Source organism: Hibiscus syriacus, unplaced genomic scaffold (genome assembly GCF_006381635.1).
Source record: "Hibiscus syriacus cultivar Baekdansim isolate YM2019G1 unplaced genomic scaffold, ASM638163v2 tig00112383_pilon, whole genome shotgun sequence".
Lineage (NCBI taxonomy): Eukaryota > Viridiplantae > Streptophyta > Magnoliopsida > Malvales > Malvaceae > Hibiscus > Hibiscus syriacus.
In genome coordinates this window covers 1,074,594-1,101,670 of record NW_024063319.1, presented here as the reverse complement: position 1 = coordinate 1,101,670, position 27,077 = coordinate 1,074,594, and the positions used below count along the sequence as shown (strand labels likewise).

The 27,077-nt window shown below is 30.9% G+C and overlaps 2 protein-coding genes across 2 annotated transcripts; one reads left to right on the top strand and one right to left on the bottom strand.

Annotated features, from left to right (window-relative positions):
* Window positions 1-241: 241 nt before the first annotated feature.
* On the bottom strand, window positions 242-2,102 carry LOC120178901 (sphinganine C4-monooxygenase 1-like). The gene is made up of 2 exons (XM_039184670.1): window positions 1,796-2,102; window positions 242-822 (listed from the first exon to the last, which is right to left on the bottom strand). Exons 1-2 carry the CDS (start codon window positions 2,021-2,023, stop codon window positions 268-270), a joined length of 783 nt encoding a protein of 260 aa, XP_039040601.1. The 5' UTR covers window positions 2,024-2,102; the 3' UTR covers window positions 242-267.
* A 21,931-nt stretch (window positions 2,103-24,033) lies between these two features.
* On the top strand, window positions 24,034-24,625 carry LOC120178949 (40S ribosomal protein S19-3-like). Its single transcript, XM_039184702.1, has 2 exons — window positions 24,034-24,139; window positions 24,306-24,625. Exons 1-2 carry the CDS (start codon window positions 24,034-24,036, stop codon window positions 24,623-24,625), a joined length of 426 nt encoding a protein of 141 aa, XP_039040633.1.
* Window positions 24,626-27,077: the final 2,452 nt, after the last annotated feature.

The following is a 27,077-nucleotide window of genomic DNA, read 5'->3' as shown; positions in this document are numbered from 1 at the left end:
AGTTACTAAACCTTTATTAATTCGGCTGTGAATTTCATATTGGTTCTCGTACATTCTGAAACAAACAATTGATTTCACAAGAAAAAAGATCCACATTTTTGCTTAAATACTAGCTAGTATTATGACAAATAAGACCCAAATTTACTTTACAAGCTTTTTTTTTTAATTCCGAAATAAGCACTAAACATGCTTGCGACGATTTTACAGTAATTTAAAACAAAAGCAACACACTCAAACTAATAGGAGCAGTGGTAATTAATTAGTTAATTAACTCTTGCACTCCTTAACTGGCCTCAACTTGAAGCCTCCCCCTTCTATTTTCTCAAGTTCATAAGGCATATACGTTCCCAAAATCTTGTCCCAAATGGAGAAGAACGGTTGCGAGAAGTTGTATTTGCCGCCGTAAAGCTGGTGGTGGAGGTCATGGTACGCGGTGTTGTTGGTAAAGAAGAAGTGAAAAGGGTTGCCGGGAAGCACTAATCCACAATGGTCATCCACCGATTTCATGTTGCAGAAAGCTGAGAAGAAGGCCGACGTTAGAGGCGACATGCCGGAGACGTAAATGGCGAGCGAGCCGCCGATGATGTCGAACAGAAGTCCCTCGACCGGATGACTGTAGATGGCACCAAAGGGGTAGGAAACCACCAGACGGTGGTGCTTGGAATGGAGGTGCTTGTACAAGAACTTGTTCTGGTGTAGGTATCTGTGAACAAAATATTGGTAAGTGTCGAATACGAACATTGCTACAATAAACTGTCTTGCTATGACAAAGAAGGAAGCTGACTGCCCTGAAGATGCTCCGCCGTCGTTTCCTCTTGTCAGCTGTACCATATTAACAAAAAATTCAACATTATTGGCCTTGGATAAAAATTGGGTAACAAAAACCAAGATAAAAATATAATTGTAAACGCTATTGGAATATAAAATATTCATCACTCCCTCGTCTGCAATGGATTACTTAGTTATTTTTAACGTAAAAAAAAATGTGGTTTTTATACTTTAGATCATAAGATATGTTGGGTTTTCGTAGTTGTTTACGTTAACTTTATAGTTAATAATAGGTATAATGGCAAAAATGTCCCTAAAATTTGATTAAGTAATCATTTTGGTCCCTAACATTTCTTATAGAGCATTTGGTCCCTAATATTTCATTTTAGAGCAAAGAGGCCCCTAACATTTGATTAAATAGTCACTTTGAACCATATTTTTTTGGGAGAATTTTATCCCATAACATTTCATTAGGAAGAAGGACCCCTATATTTGGAGCGTAAACAGTTTGTTGACTTAAGTTTTTATCCACGAACAATCCTTTTTGTCCCAAAATGAAACCTTATGGACCAAAAATGCTCTAAAAAAAAGAAGGACTAAATTGAATATTTAATCAAATATTAGAGGCATTTTGGTATTATGCCTTAATAATATTATGGGTAAACTACGTATTTAGTCAACACTAACATTACATTCTAGTTTCATTTTGGACACTTGCCGTTAAAAAATTAACAGTACTACTGATGTGGCCTTTTTATTTTTTTCAATAATGATGTTACATTGCCATATGGTGACATGTTAGTATCACTGTTAATTTTTTTAACGGCAGGTGACCAAAATGAAACAAAAATGTACCATTAGTGATGATTTAAAAAAATAGTTGGATGACCAAAACAGAATCAAAGCGATAATTGGATGACTGAATACGTGATTTACCCTATATTATTAAGTTAAAACATAAGAAAAGAGTTTGACGAACAAGTTTTTGAGAAAAATGAAGAGAGAACCCTTTGGCAACAATTCATACCATATACAATAGGTTGGTGGCGATGAACTGACGGAATTGTTGCCAAAGGACACCTTTGATGACAGTCTCCTTGGAGGCAAAATTCTTGTCATCCTCATCTTCCTTGGGATGCAATCTGTAACTCTTACAAGAGTAGCCTAAAATAGTGTATAGTCCTCCATAAACCCAGTAAACAACAACCGGCATTAAACTGCCCACCAGCATTTCATTTGTTATCTCCAGAGCCATTGCAGAATGCAAAAGCAAACCCCACGAAATGTATGTATCGATTTTAGGACACGAAAACCCAGAGCGTATGAGAAACTTGAAGCATTCTCTCCTTCACTTATAGGGGAAGTGAGAGTTACTAGAGTCTAGAGGGTCCGTGAAGCTACGAAAAAAGGTGGTGGGGTTTAATGTGTCTTTCGACCACTAAATGAAAGTTTTTGCTCCCAAATGTGTATGTGGACCACTGGGTTTTTTTTTTGGCATTTTTTTGGGGAATCGTCCAAATGAATTGTTAATGGAAAGTAAGGTTGGTGTAAACTACGGTTTTAGGGATGGATGTTGTGTCTATGTAAGATGAAAATAAAATAAATAAAATTTATTGCTACGAATAAACAGTGATGATGGCGCACGTCATCATAAGATAATATTATATCATTATTAAAATAATAAAAAAATTCATCACATCAATAATTTTGTTTATTTTTAACGGTACGTGACTAACATATAATGAGAATGTATCCTTAAATATGGTTTTGCAAAAGAATAATGAAGTGACTAAAATATAATTATATGAATAGGTTAGTGACTAAACACGAATTTATCCTAAAAGTTTAGGACGAAAAAGCTTTTAATTTTTAAAATAATGGAAGATGCAAAGAATACAAACTAACGGGAGCCAATGTGTGAGTATTGCAGTCATGTCAGTACATAACTGTTGAATTCATTAATGGCACCTGAACAAAACCAGACGCAGAATTTTGTGGATACCCTCTCCCAATGTCGTGGGGAAGTCTATATCCTAATATACCGTTAAAGAAAATATGTAATCAAAAATATTATTTTTTTAATATTTTTTATAAAATATTATTTAAAATATCATTTATTCTGTTAAAATGTTAATATTTGGTATTATCTAAACATTAGTTTTCTATCGAAAATATTAAGATTGAGTGTTATTTAAAATATTATTTTTCTCACCGAATATTAGCTAATAAAATTAATATTTTTAATAAAAATAATAATATTTTAAGTAACACTTTATTAAAAATATTAAAAATTTAATAATATTTTCGATAGTGTATTTTTTAGTAGTATATTAGACTGTTGAACTACAAAATTACCGGTTGTGGTCCCTCATTTCATATGTAATCACAAATTTACAATTAATTCTTTCTATGATTGATGTATTTTTCTAAAACAAATACTTTATGCGTAGCTTAAAAAAGAATCGTAGTTTTGATGCTGAATAATTTCAGGTTTAATGTAAAAATAAAAATTACAAATTTATCTATAATTTTAAGCATGACAAAACTTTTGTAGGGTTCTCTTTTTATATTTTCATAAATCTTTAAATGTAACTACATAGTTTGGGCAGGGCGTGGCTGAAGGTGTACAAAGTGTGCGACTGCGCATGGCTCAAAAAAATAGGGACTCTGAAATCGAGTATATCTATCAGTTATTGTCATTAATAAGCCTAAAAAATAGAGGCCTCGAAGAATAGAGACCCCGAAATCGAGTATATCTATCAGTTGTTGCCATTAATAATTTTAAAAAAATAGGGCCCCAAAATAAATTCGAAATCTAAGGACCCCTTTATAAGAATTTGCACATGGCCTCCAACAACCTAACCACGGCCCTGAGTTTGGGATAAATATAAGACGATATTTATTTAAAAATAACTCTCAATTATTTGATATTAAACGTTCGCACTCCTGATATTACTGATGCTCGAACCTGAAACTTTAAGAAATAATAATAATTCTTTCACCATTTATGTCGCTTAATTTGTGATCGAATTATAGAACGTGAAAATGAGGTCCCGTATATATTACTGATGATGGTCTTCAAGTGAAATCTCTCTCCAATGGCGAGTGTATAACAAATTCTATCTTTAAAGACGTTAAGGGGACGTTGATCGAAATCTCCATCATGAATTGCCTCTTAATTTTATACACATGCAAATATTTGGTTCCATGCCAAAGATGAACGAAAAGGTGACAGCTGTCCTTCAATTTTAAATTGACCATTAATTAAAATGGACTACAGACTCAACTATGTGAAGCAACCTAACCAAGGTGGGACAAGGGGAGCTTTGACCCCATCAATTATATTTTTAATTATTAATTAATATAAAAATATATATATTTTTTAAAAATTAAATAAAAAAATTGTTAGATCTCTTCGATTAAAAAAAATTGTATTTATGAAAAAAAAATTAGTCTCCGTCCGCTATAAATTTTTAGTTCTGCTCTTGTGCACAAGAGTAAACGTGTACCTACAAAACTATTTATCACAAGAATATCTATCTATCTATATAATTATTAAAACTAATTAAATAATGTTAATAATAAAAAAGGTAAATTACGCTTTTAGTACCTCAACTATCCAATTTGATCCGTTTTATATTTAGTTTTTGTTTTATTTTAGTACCCCTCCGTTAAAAATTTAGTGGATGGGCTCGTAGACCACCATGTCTACAATCATTGACCATCGCATCCATCAACCAATGAAGCTCAAGCTTTCCAGCCCACACCTTTTCGATCCTCTGAACATGATTTCAGCCTCCATTTCATCAAAAATTGCCTTAATCTTCCCAAATCGATGATGAATTCTTCGATTTCTTCATCCTCCAATCTTCGTCGTCAACCATCTGATGGACCGAAAACTGGACTATGTTGGTCGACTCATCATTCTCTCGTAGTCCACTGCTCGAATTGATCGTCCATCCACCAGAGCTATGCCCCGTGATCCCGTCCGTTAAGTTTTAAACGATGGGTACTAAAATTAAACAAAAACTAAACGTTAGGTATGAATTTGAAAAAATTAAAAATTTAGGTACTAAAACATACCAAAATTTATAAGTTAGGTATTAAATTCATAGTTTATCCTAAAAATGTTGTGGTTTAAAATATTTGAATTTAAATGATTATGTTTGAAGTATATATATATTTTTATTGATCTATTCCAAAAGAAAAAGGGAAAAATTAGTGTTTCAGTTACTTGTTTTCTCGGTGGTCCTTTCGCTTATCAGTGATTTTGGAAGCATGGAAAGTTCTAGCTTTGATTCCCATTAATAGTTGGAAAAAGAAAATAATAATAATTGGTTCTAAGAAATATTATAGCAAATGGTCGGTGGAATTCATGTCCATTTTTAAGATCGATATAGGAAAACTATATTTTACTAGTAAAAGATTAATACGTAAATCGATATTGTACAAACAGTTAAATTATCAGTTTCAGTTATCATTTTCACGGTGGCAAGATTTTATGTTGGATAATGAACTTTAATTTACAGGAATTTTAGGATGTGAAAATATATTTTTAATAGAAATATATAAAAAATTTAAAATATATAATAATTTTAAATTTTCAGGGTGACTCTTGTCCCTCAATTTATCCCTAATTTTCATTCAAAAAATTAAAAAATAAAATTATCAAACGACTTTAGTATTTGAGAAACTGTTGTTCTTCCTATAAATTTTGGTGGAAAATTAACATAATATTTGTATTGAACAACATCAACCGCTTCTTCTTTCCATTATAGGCAACATATGGTGTGAATCTTCTTTTTATTTTCCTTGTTTTCTACTTTAGAATATAATTTCTTTAATTTTTTTTTTCAATTTTTCTATAAAACTCTAATTCATTCACTCATATTTTTTAATAGGACTGACCGTTTGATCTAGTTGATTCGAACAAAAAAATTTTGAGCTATTTGAGTTGAAGAGTATTATTTTATAACTCAAACTTATTTTGAAACTTTTTTAAGTCGAATTGAATTTTCGAGTTTCTGTTTAAATTTAATTGTAAATATTTATAATATTATGATGTTATTTGATTCTTATTTAAATGGAGTTTTTTAACCATATACAGTACATATGTATTTTTTATATATTTTTTCATATGTAATATGCATATATCATACAGAGTCGAGAGACTCCACTCAAACTTGAAAATCAATCCACTAATTAATAAAATTTTTGAATTATTATAGTTGTATTTTATAACTCGACTTGAACTTGAAATATTTTCGAGTCAAGTTTTTGAAATTAGAACTCGAAGTCAATTTGAGTAATTTTTTTTTGAGTTGAATCGAATAGAAAGAAAAAAGTTTTTAAGTCAAATCGAGTTTTGCAGACTCCTTAATAGTTAGTTGCTATTGACTGCTGATGCTTTTTCTAGTTTCCACATTTGAGTTGTTGTTGGTTGCTCTAAGACGCATAGGTCTGTAAACGAACCGAACGTTCAGCGAACTGTTTGTGAACCATTCAGCGGAGAGTTTGTTTATGTTCATTTATTTATTAAACGAACAAACACGAACGAGATTTTGTGTTCGTTTATTTGTTAAACGAACAAACACGAACAAGATTTTGTGTTCGTTTATTTGTTAAACGAACAAACATGAACAAGATTTTGTGTTCGTTTAATAAAATGAACGGACACGAACATATGACTCGTTTGTCCATTTACTTTCGTGAACGTTCGGTCATATGTTCATTTATGTTCGTTTGTTTATGTTCATTTACTTTAATTCGTTTTTGTTCGTTCATTTATGTTTAGACCAATATCTCTATACCCAATTAAAATATTAAGGCCCAATAAATTTTAATCTGACACTAATTAATATTTTAAAATTTAATTAATTTTAAATACAAATAAAAAAGCCCAAAACAATTAAATATAATATAATCTTAAAATTGTTAAGAAAGAAGAAAAAATTTATTTTCAAATCTCAATCTTATCGGGTATCGCTCATGCCTCACACTATTTAGACTTTGTTCACTGTTGTCTAGCACTCTTCATTGAATCATAGGAGAAGACTAGGTCGAAACCTCAAAATAATTTTTTTCCAAGAATTCGAGATCTTGTTGTAAAATAAATTAATTTATGTTCGTTTGTTTTGTTTATTTATGTTCGTCTACGTGATTATTGTTGTTTTGGTTTATGTTCATTTACGTTCGTTTGTTTATGTTTGTTTACATCCCTTTGTTTATGTTCGTTCATTTGTGTAAGTTTATCATTTAAATGAACAAACATGAACGAACACAAAAAAGTTACATTTCTTAACGAACGAACACGAACAAGAAATTTTTTGTTCGTTTATGTTCGTGTCCGTTCATTTGTTCGGTTAAAGTTAAACGAACGAACGTGAACATTCCCTATTCGTGTTCATTTGGTTCGTTTAGAGTCCTAAAAACACATGTTTCAATTGGTTGTTAGTATAAAATTGTATTCTATAGTGTAAATTTTTATGCTTATAAGTATATTTTTGTGAGTTGAATTATTATTTTAAGCATTATATGTAATATTTTTGTTTATTTGTAAATTATAATCGATTACAAGTTCAATTGTTTTTAAAAATAACAAAATTAGAAATAAAATTATTGTGTGTTGCAGACTCCCTAACTGGTCAATTTGATACAATAATTTTCAATAAAATTTTCAGATGAGAAAAAAGGTTTTGTTTTTTAAAATAATTGAAGAAGCAAACAATCCTGACTAAGGGGATCATGTGTGAGAATTGCACGCATGTCGGTAAATAATTGTTGCATTCGTTAATGACATCTTAATCAGAGATAGATCTAAGGGCAAAAAATATTAAAATTATTACATATTTTAAAAAATTTATTAATATATTTTCAATAATTTTACTATAATAATGTTATGCAAAACAGTACATAGTAATTCAGTAAAAGGGAATGTTGCATACACACAATAATCATCGAAAATTTCAAGTAAAAGATTATCCTTTCGAAATTTTAATGCAAGAAATGTAAGATATTTTAATTCAAACAACAACTCACAAATTATTTCACAATCAGAATAAACACCCCAATTATTCTATCCCACACGACAAAGAATTGGTTTTGAGAAGTTGTAAATTTGACACCACAAATAATATGAGCTTGGGGCTTTACAAAGATTTTTTGCTAAAGAATATGTGGAAGAGCTTGAGGAAGCCGATTGCTCGCTGTTCCACTCACGTATTTACTGCTTTTGATTTTGATAGTGCATGCCAAATTGAAAAGGAAAAAAACAACTATATATAATTATATTGGAATTGGGAAATTGGGCTCCAGACATAGTTATATTGTCCTAAACTTGTGGGGCGCCAACCAACTTCCAGACACAAGGCACATGTTGAACTGGGGCACAAGGCCCTGTCCTTATTCAGTCAATTGTCCTATTGAAAGTCCAAAAAAAAAATTGGTCCCATTGAAAGAAGGATCCCCTCCAAAGCTAATACCGTTAGTATGAGTCTGATAACGAATGAAAAGTACTGTATTTCAAGAACTAATGAAAGAAGAATGAACCCATCATCGTCGTCTCCAATCGTTCTTCCTGTGACTCTTCGTCAAATCAGAGATGAACTATTTCACAGCCTTCGATCTAGACCATTACTGTTCTGGTGCAAGGAGCATGAAACATTTATGACCGAAACAAATTAATTAAGAAGACTAACCCCAAGCACATTTGAGTCATTAGTGATGTAATTTATGTATTTATTGAACTCATTTGAACTAAAATAAAATAAATACTTTTTTATATATTAGTATTTAGTTATTTTGTTGCGCACATTATTTTTTTCTTTTTTAATATGAGGTAAATACAAAACAATATTTATTCAAGATAACTTTAAATCTTTTGACATTAAATGTTTATATTCCTGGTTGCGCACATTATCTTCAAACTTGATATTGCATATAAAAGTGATAAAGTTTTAAACAAATTCTGACTTTTTTATTACCTATTGTTTATATTAATTATAATACATAAGACAATTTAAAATAGGTGGTAATAAAAATATCTACGTAATGTAATCCGTTTAATTATCCTAAGCAGATAATTAATAAAGATTATTATATTATCTAAAGTCCAAAATAGAAGATAGTTTGTCTTAGATATCGAAGCAATTGGTCTAGAGTGGTAGCACATTGGACTAGATTCAACATGAATTGAGATCTTAAATCTATTTAAAGATTAAATTCATTTCATTTTTCTTTTCTTTTTATTAAGTTAAAGTGATTACAAAGTAGTATCTATTGTAAAATATTCTCTACTATTGATAATAAACATTCAATCACCCTGCTACATCGGGATGTAAAACTAGGTAATTGTTCAGGTTTCAATCGGATCCTGTCAGGTCAGGTCAGGTAAAATTGAATACAGATCGTGTCAGGTTAATTTGATGGTTCGAATCGGATCAGATCAGGTCCATGTTAAACCAATTCGGGTCATTTTCAGGTTGATTTGACATCAGTTTCAGGTCGGGTTAATTTCAATTCGGATCAATGTTAATTCAGGTCAAAACGGTTTAGGTCCAGAGCAGTTAAAGACCATGTTAATTCATGTTTGGATGGACTTCAGCCATATCTCGTTTAGATCGGGTCACATCATTGATAGATAAAATTCAAGTCGGATCTTTACCGGATACCGATTAATTTCAGGTCGGGACATTTTTATTTTTTTGATTAATTATATTTTTCGCCTTTCGTGAACGTTGAATTGCAATTTATAATTGTAAATGATTTAGAGTAAATAACTAAAAATATAAATAATTATGGATCAATTTTGATAAAAATATAATTTTAAGGACTAAATTAAACAAATATGAAATTACAAATAAAAATTTAAATAATTTAAACAACATGCATTGACAAGGGGCCAAATCGAAATAATTTTAAATTGTGAAGTTGAAATTAATATAAAAATGGACTAAATTATACCCATTTAAAAAGTTATGGGCCAATTACAAAAATATAAATAAGTAATAAGTATGGGCCAATTTCATATGAAAATATAATTTTAAGGACTAAATTAAACAAATATAAAATTACAAATAAAAAATTAAATAAATTAAACAATGTAGAGGGATCAAATCGAAATAATTGTAAAATATGAAGATAATTTGTAAAATAGACTAAATTTCATTCATTTCAAAAGTTTGAGAAAAATTAAAATAATTATAATATATTAATATATATGTAAACCATAAAATAATATAATATTTATAAAATATATAATATATAAAATATATAGTTTATATTTATATAGTATGTATAAACTATATAAATATATAATCTATATATATTATAAATTATAAATTATAAATAATAACATAAATTATATATAAACTACATAGTATATAGTTTATATTTATATACTATATATAAACTGCATAGTATATAAACTATATATATTATATATATAATATAGTATAAAAAAAGAAAGTGAGGAGGAGGAAGAAAGCGATTACGTTTTATTGATCAATCCAACTTTTTCTTCTTGAATTTTGTTAAATCGGTGGCGGCATCGGTTTTAATGTTGGTTGTCACCGTCGGTTATTTTTAATTTTTTAATTTTTTTTAATTTTTTATTAAGAATGATTATGTCTCTATGACATGTGACATGTTCTTTGTTTTTATGGCACGTTTATCTATGTCTTTGTGACACGTTTTCTCTACGTTTTGGTACTTACAATTTTGTTGCAATTGAGAAGTTGTTGTGTGATATTTATAATGATCCTTGTAAAGGTATTTCTTCAATGGCAGGACCCATGCTTGAACTATATGAGAAATATTGGTCTGATCACTCAATGATTATGCCTTTTGCTATTTTACTTGATCCTCGATATAAATTACAACTTCTGAAGGAGTTGTACAATGTTTTTTATGTAGAGGACGAGGTTCAACGGAGGGTGAGTCTCATTTATAATGAGTTTCTTGAGTTATATATATTTTATTCAAAATATGCACCTTGTGGTTCTTCTTCTTCTTCTGTCCAAAGTAACACATCTTTAGAGAGAAGTGTGTCAAGTTCCAATCTGCCTCGATTATTTAAAAAATATGATCTATTTAAGGTTAGTTTTTAGAATTTGATATTTAATTTTATTTACTTTAACTTATTTTATTATATTTTCATAATTTATTTATTTATTTCCATAATTTTGATACCAATTTAGCAGTTTCAAGGAGTAGACGATTAGATGTTGACCCTTACATCATTTTGCCTATTGTTCCTCATACTGGAGAATCTAAATTTTATATTTTGGAGTATTGAAAAAATCAAAGTATTTCTTATCCGGTACTTTCTCGCATGGCGAGAGATATATTGGTTATTCCAATTACTTCAGCTGCATTTGAATTGTCCTTCAGTATGGGGGGTCGAATTTTGAACAAGTTGAGAGCTAAACTCTTACCTAAAAATGTTGAGATTTTTGTAACAACTCGTAATTGGTTGTATGGTTTTGAACTGGAGGAAAGGGACGAAGATTATCTTATTGTAGTTAATGATAATGCTATGTAAAGGTAAATATATTATTTTTTATTTTAATTTCATTAATATTTTGAATTGTTTATTAATGATTTTTAGGTTTACTTTTGTAGGGTGTTTTACAGTAAGTCAATACATTGGAATTGACAAAATCAACGAGATAATGTTGTTGGAAAAAACATTCACGAGATAATGTGTTGCTGAGTTTAATTGTTGAGATAGGGTGAATTCCACAGCAATTCTATATGTCGCCATGTACTCCGGGCGAGGAAGGAGGTTGTTAGGGCATCCGTACAAGCTGTGGTGCTTTGCATGCGCCATGCACGTCGCATGGGGTAGGTCTCCATACACGCCCAGTAATCTACCAGGTCGCCATGCACGCCCTGCGACCTATAGGTCGCCGTACAGTCCCCATGACCAACGTTCACGCCTGATCCTTATGCACGAATGTTACTGCTGCTCCCTCCATACGTGATTCCCTACCGCTGCATGCCTATGCTCATCCCATGCAGCTACATTATTGCAGCGTTAATTAAGCTGTTGCATGCAGCATGATTACAACTTTAACGCTCAAATTGAATGGAGCTTCAATGCTCAAATTGATTGCAGCTCACCAACGGTTGAAAGTGAGTTATATATTGGATATAGGGGGTTTAGGGTAGAAGCATAAGAAAGAAAGAAAATTTGTCGAGAGAAAGGAAAGGAAAGGAAGAAAAAGAAAGGGAGATAAAGGCTCAAACATCGTTTGTGAGGTAATTTTTTATTGTTTAAATTAGTTTATTATATGAAATTATTAGTTTGTTAGTTTAGGGTTTAGGGTAAAACTAAAATTTAGTTAATTAGTTTGTTAGTTTAAATTATTAGTTTGTTAGTTTAAATTATATATTATATTATATAAAAAATTAGTTAATTAGTTTCTTAGTTAAAGTTATTATATGTAAAAAAATTATTTAATTAATTTGTTAGTGTGTTTAAACGTATATTAGGTTGTTTGTTGAAGTTTAAGTTGAAGTTATATTATAAAAAAACTTAATTAGTGTTTAATTAGTTTGTTAGTTTGTTATTTTAACTAAGTTATATTATAATAAAGAAATAGTTTATTAGTTTAAGTTATATTATAATATATTAGATTATATAAAATTAATTTGTATAAAATATTTTGTTTAAAGAAATATTTTGTTTACACGAACAAGGCATTATTCCACAACTTTTGCCCACGTACAGATTGATTCGAAGAAAGAAACAAGAAAGGAAAGGAAGAAGACATAAATACGTGGGTAATTTATTATTTTTTGTTGTCCATTTTTTTGTTGTTGTGTATGTGTAAATTAGTTAGTTAATTAGTTTATATTAGATTATATAAAATTAATATGTTTAAGTTATTTCCGTTTAAAAAATATTGTGTTTAAAAATATTTATTGTTGTTTAAAAAATATTTTGTTTAATTTATATTAGATTATGTGTAAATTTGTAAGGAGTAAAAATTGAATGGAATATAATCTTAAAATTTATTTGATATTTAACAAATTTGATTGATTAATTAACAAATTTGTTTGATATTTTAAAAAATAAAAAACATTAGCAAACTAATCATTATTATTAGTAATCATTACTAAATGATTAATATCAAATCTAAATCATTAAATATTTCTAATAAATAATTATTAGCAATCATTACTAAATCATATTATTATTAAATAATTATATTAATAATAATTATTAAATCATTATTAGTAATATTAGTAATCAATCAATCAAGTTAAATAACAAATTTTATTTTATCGTTAATATAATAATATATTATATTTTTTTATTTAATGATTTATGAAATTATCTTATCTAATTTTTTAATCTAAATTTATATTTTTTTATTTGTAGAGAAAATGAGCAACAACTTTTTCACGATTGTCCATTATAATAGACAGATTATGGAAAATGAGGGCGGAGTTGTTTTCAGTCTGAAAAACCAATAAATATGATGTTCAAAAAAGACTTCACATTTATACAAATGAAGCAGAAGATAGAAATAAAAATTTGAGTTGCAGTTGATGGTTTGAGGTACATATTTATGATATGTCCCAACGCAGTCAGATATGTTGCAGTTCCACTTGAAGAAGATGATGATATTAGAACCATGAATGGATTACATGAGTCAACCAATATAGCAATTATTGAGTTATTTGTTGATGTGCGTAACATATGTGATGTTCTTGGGTCATCAAGAGATGTGGCTCAAAATCCATCTGAAATGGCTTTCGATAGAGAGTTTGAGGACCCGACATACAGGTTCCCGAACAATTTTATGGCACTATTGGAAAGTGGAAATGAAGTCGGAGGGATATCTGCAGCGGCAGAGTATAAGACGATAAACATACACATTCGGAATTGACTGTTGATATTGATGCTGAAAATCGATGGGGAGAAATTCATGATGATTCAAGCGAAGATGAAGAAACCGAAGAACCCATTTTGGGCGACGATGATAATTTTTTCGGTGGAGGTGGGCATTGATGAAGTTCCGACACTGTATAAAGCTACTCCTCACATGTATGAGATAGATTATGATGCGATGAGGGCACTTGAATTCCCAGACATGCCACATTTACCTCCGTACCAAATGGTTGAATCATTCCATAATTTTGGTGAATTTTCAGTTGGGGTGCAATTCAGAGGAAAAAATAAAGCTATGCTGGCAATTAAATAGTACTGCATCAAATGCAATGTTGATTTCCATGTTGCAGAGTCCATCTAGAAAACCCTATATACAAAGTGTGTAAAATATGGCCCAGAGTGCAAGTGGAAGATCATAGTGTCGAAAATTCAAAGGCACGATGCTTGGGTCATCACGAGGTACAATGGTCCTCACACATGTTTGTGAAACTCCATCGAACAAGACCACTGACTATTGGACTCCAATGTAATATGCGAATACGTGAAGGCGATGGTTGAAAAGAATCCAAAGATATATTGTTCAGTGTTAGCTGCATCTATTCGAAGCCAATTTGGATATCAAGAAAAATATGGCAAGGTGTGGAATGCGAAGATGAAGGCAATGAAGCTGACGTATAGAGATTGGGATACATCGTACAATGAGCTACCATATTTGCTACAAGCAATGAAATGATTTATCCTAGGAACCATAGTGAAGTCTCAAACCATGCCCGCATATAACGAAGAAGGTTAACTTGTGCTAGGGAAGAAAATATTTGATAGACTCTTTTGGGCATTCAAGGCATCTATTGAAGGATTTCAATTTTGCAAATGTATGATCCAAATAGATGGTACGTGGATGTATGGTCAATATATGCATGTACTCTTGATAGCAGTTGCGTAAGATGGTGAACGAAATATCTTCCTATTGTATTCGCCATTGTTGAGGGAGAGACAACAGAGGCTTGAGATTTTTTTTCTGACCAATCTACGTCAATATGTCGTTCGTGAAGATGGAGGTTGCTTGATATCCGATAGAGGAACGGGTATTTTGGTGGCAATTGAACGACCAGGAAGTCATTGGATACCTCTGTATGGATATCCGACATTTTGTATCCATCATATTGGTAAGAATAGTATCGACCAGTTTCATAACGCACACATTCGAAGCGAGATAATTAGCATGGGTAAGTTTTATTTTCAATATTTATGCATTTTTTATGTGGGTTTTTTTAATTGCGGTCCAATATAATATATTATGAAACATGATACAAACTACGCCGACCAAATTTTGATAAGAGATTGGAGAATTTGAAGGCATTTTATGATAATCAGCGTGTTTGGAAATGGGCTTCAAAAATACCGCAGGAAAAATGGTCGCAAGCATACGATGAAGGTTGAAGATACGAACATATGACCATAAACCTTGCTGAGGCCATTAATTCAGTACTAAAAGGTACACGTCATCTCCTAATAGTGAGTGTGGTGAAAGAGACGTACTTTCGGTTGGCTAAGGTTTGGTCTGATAAAGGCAAGGAAATTGAGAGTCTCATAAATAGAGGTCAAACTTGGGCTCATACAGTGGTGGAAGTAATGGAAGCAAATGAGTGATTAGCAACATCAATGGTTGTTCATAATTTCGACCGAGTTGGTCATACCTTTGTTGTGTCGTGCATACGCCGTAACGTCGGAGGAGAAGACCAACATTTAGAGTTGATTTAGGACACAAATGGTGTGATTGTGGTCGTTTTCAGGCATGGAAATATCCATGTGCTCATGCAGTCGCTGCATGTATATATGCTGGTATAAGCGCATACACTTATGTTGATGAATGCTTTCACCTACATAGGATATTAAATGTCTACAGCTATGCGTTCAGGCAAATCCCAAATGAATCATATTGGCCCAAAAAGGATCATGACAAATGGCTGCCAAATCCAATGCTTCGTAGAAGTCCAAAGGATCGACCTGACTCCGCTCGTATTCATACCAGTATAGATTTCCATGCTAGAGAGAGGTCAACCAAAGAGATGCGGATTATGTAGGGGTGAAGGCCATTCAAAAAACAAATGTCCTAATTTACTAAGATATAGGCCTCATCATTAGTAATCTTATATGTATTTCTATGTATTTATATAGTTGATTTTGTAATAATGAACCTATTTTTGCAAGGAAATTTATGTAATTTTTGTTCTTAAATTATTAGATCTTCGAATTGAAGTTGAATTTATGTTTTATAATTAATAATTATTAAATCAAATTTATTTTTTTAATAATATATAAGTTCAATTTTAATTGAATTATTTTATTCAACAAAAACAACTTAGCAGTCAACTTAGCTTTCAACTTAGCTTTCTAACCGTAGTTGAGCATTAAAGGCTAACATTTGATTTAAAAATTACTTATCTTCACAAGTGTGGACTAGTCGAATTTATATTTATAAATAGTCGAATTTATTAATGATTTGATACTAATGATTTAGTAATGATTACTAAAAATGATTTATTATTAATATTTAATGATTTGATAGTAATGATTTACTAGATTAGTAATAATGATTTATTATTAATATTTAATGATTTGATAATAATGATTAGTAATAATGCAATTATAATAATGATTTAATAATGATTATTAATAATTATGGAATAATAATATTTAATTTCAATATTTAAATCATTTAATTTAAGATTACTAGTCGAAATCTTCCTCTGACTATTCAAGTTTTTTAAAGAGATTCGAACGTTAACCATTTAATTTTTAGCAAATAATAAATCTGTTCATATTTAAATCATTACAAATAATTATTTTTTAATAATGATATGATTTAGTAATGATTTGATATTTAAAATTATAATAATGATTTAGTAATGATTATTAATAATGATTTATTATTAATATTTAATGATTTAATACTAATAATTTAGTAATGATTAGTACAAATGAAATTATAATAATGATTTGATACTAATGATTTAATAATGATTACTAATAGTTATTAAATATTTAAATAGAATTTATTCAATTTAAATCGAATTTATAAATAATTGAATTTATAACTAGTCAAATTTATATTTATAAATATGTCAAATTTATATTTTTTACATTTCACGTAGAGATATGCATATTTAATATTATAATATTTAAGTTTTAATAATATTTAACATTTGCAACTTAAAGTTTATTTTAAATTGAAATTTAAGTTTTTAAGTTAAGGTTAAAAAATTCTAAATACATAACTTATGTTTAAAAAATAAAAAACTAGTATAATTTCAATATTTAATTTGTAACAAATAACAAATGAGTTTACAATTGTTGTCGATGCCGGGGTGTTGTTGAATGATAATGTCGGGGCGGACGTCTGATGCATTGTGGCCGTTGCAGTTTCTCAGGAGTATGGTACCCATCCTCCTCATTCATTGGGGGCATTTCAACTGTCATTCCACCAATTTGCTCTTCCATCCCACTTGCAAACGTTGACTAACAAATACTTGTATTTGACATCATAGATATCATTTGATCAAAGTCATACGTCGACTCAAACATGGGAGAGTAGATGGGTGCCTCAGGCTGTACAAACTCTGATACGTATGCCGGGACAGTAGAATCATCAAATACGTGATGCAACGATCCTACATCGACGAACGGTTGTGGTGCGCTATTATCCACACGGGTTATTTCCGCTTCAGGTTGTTGAGGTGAACTCTCACTCCCACTCGGTAGAGAGTATTCAGCTTTACCAAATCTTTTCTTAAATCTAAAAAACTATTTACTTTCTACCCTTGTTGTCAAGAACGGCTTTCCATTATCCAAAAAATAATTAAGGTAAGTCGAAGTCTCAAAATTAAAGTCATCGTCTTGAATGGGGTCAAGAGTTGGCAAGAATTAAGCCCTATTGTTCCAAGCATTAATGTAGGTTGCATGCTTCTCAACCCAATTCACCTTATCTTTACGGCGACCATTAAATCTGTGGAGGTGGTCATACGTCTCAACCTAATTCACCTGACGGCGACCATCTAAGTTTTGGAGGAGGTCATGATCCCATGGACTCTGCGGAATAGGTTGGTGGAAGCCGAATTACCTCAGAACTCTATCCGCAAATTGGATCTCAACAAAAGCAAAATTGATCAATGGTGTAACAACACACCAATATTGACACCCATGAAAAACATCGTGCGACACACACGCCAAAATTACTGTATCTACGTATGGTCTCCAATTAAACTGTAAGATTAAAATAACAATAAAATTGATTTAAATCAAATAATATAGTTAATTTAAATAATAATTAATAATAACATATTATACATACCTCCTTTTTGCCCTTAATGACGATCTTCACCCTGAACTCTTTAATATTGTTGTACACCAACCCCGTTCCTTCAATTTTATGCCTCCACCTGTATATCAATCAAAACAAAAATATGGTCATTTTGCTCAATATTTTTAATCAAAATAAATAATTTATAATTAATATTTTATATTAAAATAGAGAATTCATATTACCTTCCGGCAAGTGGAAAGTCAATCGCAGTCCGACTAATCGGTGTCAAAAACTGAAGTTTATGCCAAGCTCATGATTGTAGCAGCATCAGACATCCACCGATTTTTTTTGTATTATTATCATTCACGACTAATGACGCCTTGTACATCTCACGATACAAGAATGCCAATATCGCCTATCCCCAACTACGTTGCCTACTATTCACAAAATTTCTTAAAAAAGAAGATACTGAGTGTGAACATAATTACCGGATTTATCCGGCATCAAAATTCCCCCAATAAACTGTAATATATATGCTCGTGTTTCATATAAACTTTCTTGCTCTGTACTATTTGATTGGAGCTGAAATTGACTCTTTAATCATGACAACTTCACACGCCACCCTTTACACTCTGGTGGTACCGGCGTTTTCTCAAGAAACGTACTGCAAAGTTGTGCCACATTATTGTACTCATGTGTCATTACCACTGGCATCCCATTTGTTTGGAATCCGAGTTGCATTGCCACATCCTCCAGAGTTATCATACATTCTCCATACAGCAAATGAAACGTGTGCGTTTCTGGTCTCCAACGCTCAATCAACGCACTGATCAAACCTGAGACCAACTTGTATTCTCGCAAAAATGTTACATACCAAAATCCAGCCTGCTGCAAGTTTTCTTCTATCAATCGGTGTGGCTTGGGCACATTATGTAGCCGATGACGAAGGACTCGCTGCTCTTCCTCCTGCAATTAAATAATTCAAAAAATTTATCATAATCATAAAATAATATTCAAATATTTATTAATAATAATTCATTAAAAAAATATTTTATTCACCATTATTCCCAAATGAGTTGAAATATGTTCATTGTCAAATCTCAGCAGTGAAATTTGGTCATCCATTGGAATGAATCTGTAAAAAAAATAAACAACAATATTTATAAAATCATTTAATATAATCTAATATAAACTAACCAACAAAATTTTTTTATATAATAACTTATAATATAATAAACTAACAAACTAAACTTTTTAAAATATAACTTAAATGTTCCCTTAATCAACTAATAAACTATTCTTTTATATAACTTAAACTAATAAACTATTTTTTAATTATAATATAACTTAAACTACTAATAAACTAATTAACTAAATTTTTTATATAATATAAATTCAACAACCAAATTTAACTAACTACAAACTAATTTAATATTTTTTATATATAACTAACGACTACCAAACAAACTAATTAATTATTTTTTAATACATAACTATCAAACAAACTAATTAAATAATTTTATATTTATGTATGACATAACTTAAACTAATAATAACCCTAAACCCTAAACTAACAAACTAATTATTTAAAATAATAAACTAATTTAAATAATAATAATACTTACCTCGATGTTGATACTAGCTCCCTTTCTTCTTCTTCCTCTTTTCCCTTTCTCTCTTCTCCCTTTCTTTCTTTTATGATTCATTCATTAACCTCATCCAATATATAACAATCCCACCCACCCGACTGCTTCAATTATATCACCCAAAACATGTCCTTCACGGGCTGCTGAAGGCTGCAATAATGTATCAATAAGTGCTGCAATAATGTAGCTGAATTCACGCTGCAATAATGCAGCTATGATAGCTGCATAGGACCAAAGGAGCAACGACAGGGGACAGGCATGCAGAGGCGAGCAGGAGTAAACGTGAACGTTGGTCGTCAGGACTGCATGCGTGCATGGCGACCTGGTAAGTCGCTGGGAATGCATGGCGCATGCAAAGCACCACAGCTCACATGGATGCCCTGGTGACCTTCTTCCAACGACGTGCATGGCTAGCAGCTTGCAGGGATGCGTTGGTGACCTCCTACATCGCCCGGAGTACATGGCGACCTGCATGGGAACTGTAGAATTCACCCTATATCAGCAATTAATCCGACCAAAGCATTATCTCGTGAAATAATTCTTTCGAGAACATTATCTCCTGAGTTTTTCTATTGGAATTGGTCTGTGAATGATTCTGTCTTGTTTCTTCATTTTAAAGGTGATTTCATTTTTTATATATTTATTATGTTTATTTAATTAATTTTTCAAATTGTTTATTGATGATTTTGTTTTTGTAGGTTGCGTTACAAATTGCAGCAAACATAATTCTGAATGCTTATTGAATGCTTACGTCCTGATTTTGCTTGATATTGCTTGATTTAGAAATGTTTGTTAAATGTTTGATTCTGTTAGGGTTTGGTAAAGTTGTAAATGTTTGGCACTGTTGACCATCGTATTCCCTTTGGCTTTACCACTGACTGGATGCTTGTTGAATGAAGAAAATGTTGATTGATGCAATGCTGCCTATTGATGCCTTGTAAATTATTGTTGGTTTGACTGTTGTAAATTTTTTTTTTCTAAATAGTTACTCATGTTAAATTATGTTGGTGTCATTTTGACTTTTAAAGCTGAAAAGTTACCCATAATTTAATAGCGTTGGCAGTATTTAGATCTTTTGAGATAAAAGCTCGATGAAGAGATTTATGGTAGCAAAGTAAGACTTTTTGCCTTATAAAACTTTTGTTATAAAATCTGAGAGCTTAAATTTTAATATAAAATTATTTTTGTTCATTTATTGAAATTTTATTGTATTAAAGTGTAATAAATTTTATGTTATTCAATTTTTCAATCTCAAGTAATCTATCTTTTATATAAATGTTCCAATTTTCAGATAAATTAGATTTACAATATTAATTAATTATTACATAAAACATAAATTGAACTTATAAATATTTAAATTAATTATTATTTAATTAGTCATATTCAATAAATAAATTATTCAATAAAATTATTTTTAATGATTATAATTAAGATTTATAATATAAGAATCATAATTAATATATTAAGTAAATTTATTAATTAAATTACCATAATTAATAATTTATTTTAACATTTAAGAATTAATCACATAAATAAGCATGATTTATTATAAACGGAAAATCTCACAACTTAATCAAAATCTCATAATTTCATTAATGATAATTTGTAAGTCATGTAAATATCAGATCAGTTCAATAACAAGTCGGATCATTTATAGGTTAAGTCAATTACAGGTCAGGTTCATAACATGTCAGCTTGATAATAGGTCGGATAATATCAGTTATTTACCAGGTTAATCTCGGGTTCAGGTTCATTTTCGTCGGATGTAGGTCGGGTTCAGTTATCATATTATCAGCTCAAATTGAGTTCATGTCATTCTCAGATCGGGTGATGTTAGGTTCAGATACACAATTTCCAGGTCCAACTCGAGTTCAGGTAAACACCAGTTCGGACTCGAGTATGTTTCAGATCACCACCGTTCATGTCAAAAGCCAGTTTTAACTCGAGTTAGTTTCAATCATTTTTACAAGTCGAGTCAGTTTTTTACATCCCTATTGCTACAGCCGCTATTGCTACAGCCGCTAGTGCTCGAACCCTTGACCTCTAAGAATAATAACGATTTTTTCAACCACTTAAGTAAGTTGGTTCACGTAAATTCATTTCCTTTTTCATGTTCAAAATATATGTATATTAATTATAATTAATTGTATAACTATATATGTGTGTATATGTGACTTTTATACTTTAATATATCGATATCAGATGTCTCTTGAAGTAATAATGTAATTCCCCATGAAACATATTTATTTAACCTCGCGAACCAGTAAAACCCAAACGTGATCCATTTACACAACTCAAAACAACCCCACCATAACCATTGGTGTTGTTCTAGCCTAATAACAAGGCCCAAATCGGCCAATAATAGTGAGTACGAGAACGAGTGGCTTCCTCGCTAATCGTAACAACAATCAAAGCGACGATGGTAACGGCAGTGTCCACCGCTGTCTCACTCAACAGCCTCAATTTGTAAAACCAATTGTGATTAAGTCGAATGGGAAAAACAAGAAGGGAGAAAGAGGAAAGCCCAAGCTAAGTCTTGCATTTTCTGACGAACTGAGCTTCACCTTGAAAATTCAAAATCCTAACAGAGGGAATACTCTTCGTGACGGTGGAAGTAATATATCTTCAAGACTAGCTCATCTGACGAAAGATGATGGGGATCAAATGAGTTTTAATTCCAAGAAAATCGAAGAGTTTGATTTAGATTTAGAATAATTGGAGTGATTTTTGAGAAACCGAACACCGAATCTTTGTATGATCAAAAATTCAAAAGGTCTAACCTACAAATTTTAGTTTGAGAAAACCATCGATGACAGTAATTGGTGCGACGATTAATGGTGATTGATGACCGATTGACAGGGAGGACGATATCTGACCTCTAGGGAAATTTTAAAGAGGAAAAATGGAAAAAATGAGAAAATGAGAAAGAAAAATGGGTTTAAATCCTTATCAAAATTATGTCATACTCTGTGTGTGTGTGTGTTTTTTTGGGGTTGGGGGGGGGGGAGAGGGTTGGACAATGAGGCTTCAAGACGAGGATGTGAACATTAGAGCCATCGTAGGTGGTGGGACAAATGTGAGTGTGACCATTTACTTATCTCGTCTAATTCTCCGTCTCTTTTCGCATCATTCTCACATGTTCTGCATCATAATAAGCATATTTAAAAAATAATTATTATAACACGAATCAAACGATCTCAATGATTAAATGAATGATTGTTAAACTTAGAGGTCACAGATTTAAACATCAACGACTGTAGCGTATTTAAACGTTCATTTCCAAATAATTAAATGTCTTTAGAACAAATACTACAACTGATAATCACCATAAATTAATAAAAAAAAACCATTACAAACAAAATTAATTTTGCATTAATCTGCTGAAAATCATGTGGGTCCGACGAAATGAGCAAATATTTAATACGAACTTTGTGAAGATTACTAGTGTCATTGATGAAAATGTAGTCATGAAAGAGGAGATTGTAACTGCAAGAAACAAAAAAATGCAGTAGCGCTTAACAGCAGACACAAACATGAAGACATAATGGATTGACACTGACCACCGGAGGAATGGGTGAAAGTTAATATAGATGGAGCAGTGTCGAGTACCACTAAAAATGCAGCAATGGATGATGTGTTGTAAGATAATGAAGGTCGATGGGTTTTTGGTTTCTCAAAACGCTTCAACAAATGCTCAATTCTTTTGTCGGAACTTTGGGCGTTGCATGAAGCGCTTCACCGTGCAAAGAACCTCTGGTTTAGAAAAATTATTATTGAAATAGACAACATTGAAGCGGTTAGGGTGGCTCAAGGACAATCAGAAACTCTACGAGATCATTCGTAGGGGGCATGATTCAAAGGATGATTTATAATGATCAAAATTGGGAGATACGGATTCAATATATCCTCGCAAACAAAACCAGGTGACAGATGCATCGGTAAAACTATTACGCGAACAACCCATAGGTGAAGCATTGTTTGATGAACCCCCTCTATTCTTACTAATATTTCTAGATCATGAAGTTATTGTAAATGGTGTTTAACAAAATTGCAACAGTTCTTTCAAAAAAAATTATATAACACTTATGCTGCATGTATTGATTATTTTTGAAACTTATAAATATATAATATGAAGGGGCATGGAACGAATATAGAAGGAATTAATTGAATTTTGAGACCTATGTAGATGGTTTTAGTTTTATGGATTGCATGACGAAGATGATTTTAAATTTTGTATATACAGCAGGTCGCAGGATAGGAATACGAATAAAATAAGGGTAAAATATATATATAGTCCCCAAATTTTTAGATACTTAAATTTTGGTCACCCAACTTTTAAAACTTACAATACAGTCATTGAACTTTTAATTCGTTTTAAATACGGTCCATGTCATTACCTTCTGCTAGTTACAGCGGACATGTCACGTTACCTCCCGTTATCTTCTTCTTCTTCTGGAATTAAACCTCCTTCCTATTTCTCTCTCCTGAGCAGTAGACAGTTTACCCTTTTGTCATTGATTCCCAGTTTCTTTCCTCAAAACCACCTGTTCCAATGGATTAGTTCAATGCAAGTTAAGATATATATAAAACCATTGAGAATATGATACATTAGTGCCAAAAAAATGCCAGAATTTATTTACATGTGAAAGAAAAGATTAACCTGCTGCATCTTTTGAACCTGCTTTTCCAGATTTCAAGAACCCAAATTTCTTCTGGAATGCTGATTTACCCTGCAAGAAGCACACAGTTGACAACAATGGAAGCAAAATTGGTTTCAAAGTAGGAGGTCTTGGTGTTGATGCCTTTAGAAGAATTTATGGAGGGACTAAGAGAAACGAAAGTCGCCCACGCCATTTCTGTAAGAGCAGTGGATCTATTGCTTGTCGCATTCTCCAGCAATTGCAGAATGTCAACATCATTGATATTGATTCTAGAGGTGGTTGGAAAATCACAGCAAACAGCCAGCGGTATACGGACCAAATAGCTGGAAGGATTGCGGTTGCCATCTGAGAAATCTTAATGTTTTTCATGTTGCTGAAATTTAGTCGTTTGGAAAGAGTGTTTTCCTAGGAGGAAGAAGAAGATGGAAGCTTTTGTTCGCTCCTCCCGCAGCCCCTGAATCGGCTAAGAAAAGAAACAAAAGCAAAAGGATAATCAAAGAAGATATTAGCAATCAACACAATTCTTGTCTTGATGATGGCACTGTCGGCTCTCCCACACGACCATACTTTTCCGGCCTAAAACTTCCCGCGTAAGCTAGGATACCACAAAACGTGTGGAACAAACCGAAGAAGACGATGGGTTTGTAACTACAGTTTTTTTACTCACTACGTTTATGTAGAGAGGTGAGCATTCGATTGAGTCGAGTCGAGTAAAAAAATTTTGAGTTATACGAGTCGATGAGTCGTATTTTACAACTTGAACTCAACTTGAATTTTTTTAATCGAATTTAAGAAATTCAAGTCGAATTATTCGAGGTTTTATACTATTTTTATTATAATTATTTATAGTATTATGACAATGATTTATTCCAATTTTTTTTACTTTATCTAACCATAATATATATATATATATATATATATTCTTTTATATTATAATGTTATTTAATATATCAAATATAATATAACTTATGAAATATATTCATAATATTATATTTTAAAGAAAATATTTTAAGGGCAAAATATTGTTGAGAGTATAAATGAGTAAGGAATTGATGTGAAGAAAAAATTTACAAATACTTGTAGTCAAAAGATCAAATAGAGTAAAATTCAAAGTTAAGAGACTAAATAAAAAGATAGTATATCTTTAGTAAAAAAATAACAATTAAAATTACGTAGGGACTAAATAAAAAGATAATATATCCAACCAAACACTTAAAAATAAAAATAACATTTTTTTTCAAAAATCAAGTAAAGAAATAAATATACCTTAAACATATACTTATGATTTTATTTTTAAAAAGTTAAAAAAATAATGGTATAAATAAACACAAATAAATTAATTTGTTAAAATTTACTTTCGATAAAAATCAAAAGCTATATACTCTAGCTTCTGAAAAATACTTTCCAACCTAAGTTCAGATGTATTTATCAAAGCCGTATCTGAGCCTAGACAGGAGGGATATCTACCCAGGCCCCAATCAAAAGTTAAAATTAATTTTATTTGTAAAAAATACAATCGTAAAAATAATCCAAAAGCAAAATTTTAAAAACGAATATTAATTCAATTTTTGTTTTATTCTTTAAGTTTACCTATGCTCCTTTTGATGTAATTAATAAATTATATTTATGTCCAACGGTTGTTTTCTCTTTTGTTTATGTGGTGAGCAGTAAGTTAAAATAAATTTATTTATTTTTTTGGATTATTTTTTTAAAAGCCCGTAACTCTTTTTTACATCGTTATTAAAATCGGATTGGACCAGTCGGTTCAACCGGTTGAACCGTGAACCGGTGGCCTGCCCGGTCCGGTTACCTCATAAAATCGGTCTGACAATGAACCGGTTGAAAATCGGTAGAACCGACAGAAAACCGGGTGAACCGGCTAAAAATTGGTAAAACCGGTTTGAACTGCCGGTTCACTTTTTTTCTTTTTAAAAAAAATTAAACTAAACGACGTCGTTTGTTCAACGGGCCAAGTCAAATTCGAGTATTGATGAGCTCGACTGGAACTCGAAAACTTTAAAAGTAAGCTCAACTCGACTCAAAAACTCACGAGTTAAAAATTATCAAATTCAACTCGAACTCGAAATATAATATTAAAACTTGAACTCGAAAAGGCTCGAACTCAAAAAAATTTAGAAGTTCGATTGAAGCCTAAAATTTGAGCTCAATTGAAGCGAAAGAATAGTTCGCTCTGTGCTCACCAAAAGGCTCCATGATTTTGAATGTCAAATTACCTCTATTATTTATAGAAGTAAGTTGGGATTCTCTTTTATGTTTCTTAGCCAAGTGAGATTGTTTTGTTCTCATATTTTTATTCTTTAAACTTTTGTGATGCTCTTCTATGTTTCTTAGCCATGTGAGATTATTTAAAAAAAAAATTAAACTAAATGACATCATTTGTTATAATTTTTTAAGCCCCAATTTTATTTTTTTAATTATAGTTATATAATTATATTTATTATTTAATATGTTTTACCTTAAATATTATGTTGGAGTTGATTTGAATCATTTTGTTTCACTTGATTTTATGATTTTTAATTTATATATGTCATGACTTGTGATATTTTTATACCTTTTAATATTGTAAACTTAAAAAAAGTGTTACACATATATTAATATTGCTTTGAATATTATGTAAAATTAAAAATATATATTATTTTATATAAAATCCGGTTCAACCGCGGTTGAACCAGTGAACCAGTACTTTCACCGATTCAATGTCCGGTCCGGTTTTAAAAACATTGTTTTTTTAACATTTTCTTATATTAGAATTTGAATGTGGTTGTGAATTAAGATTGAAG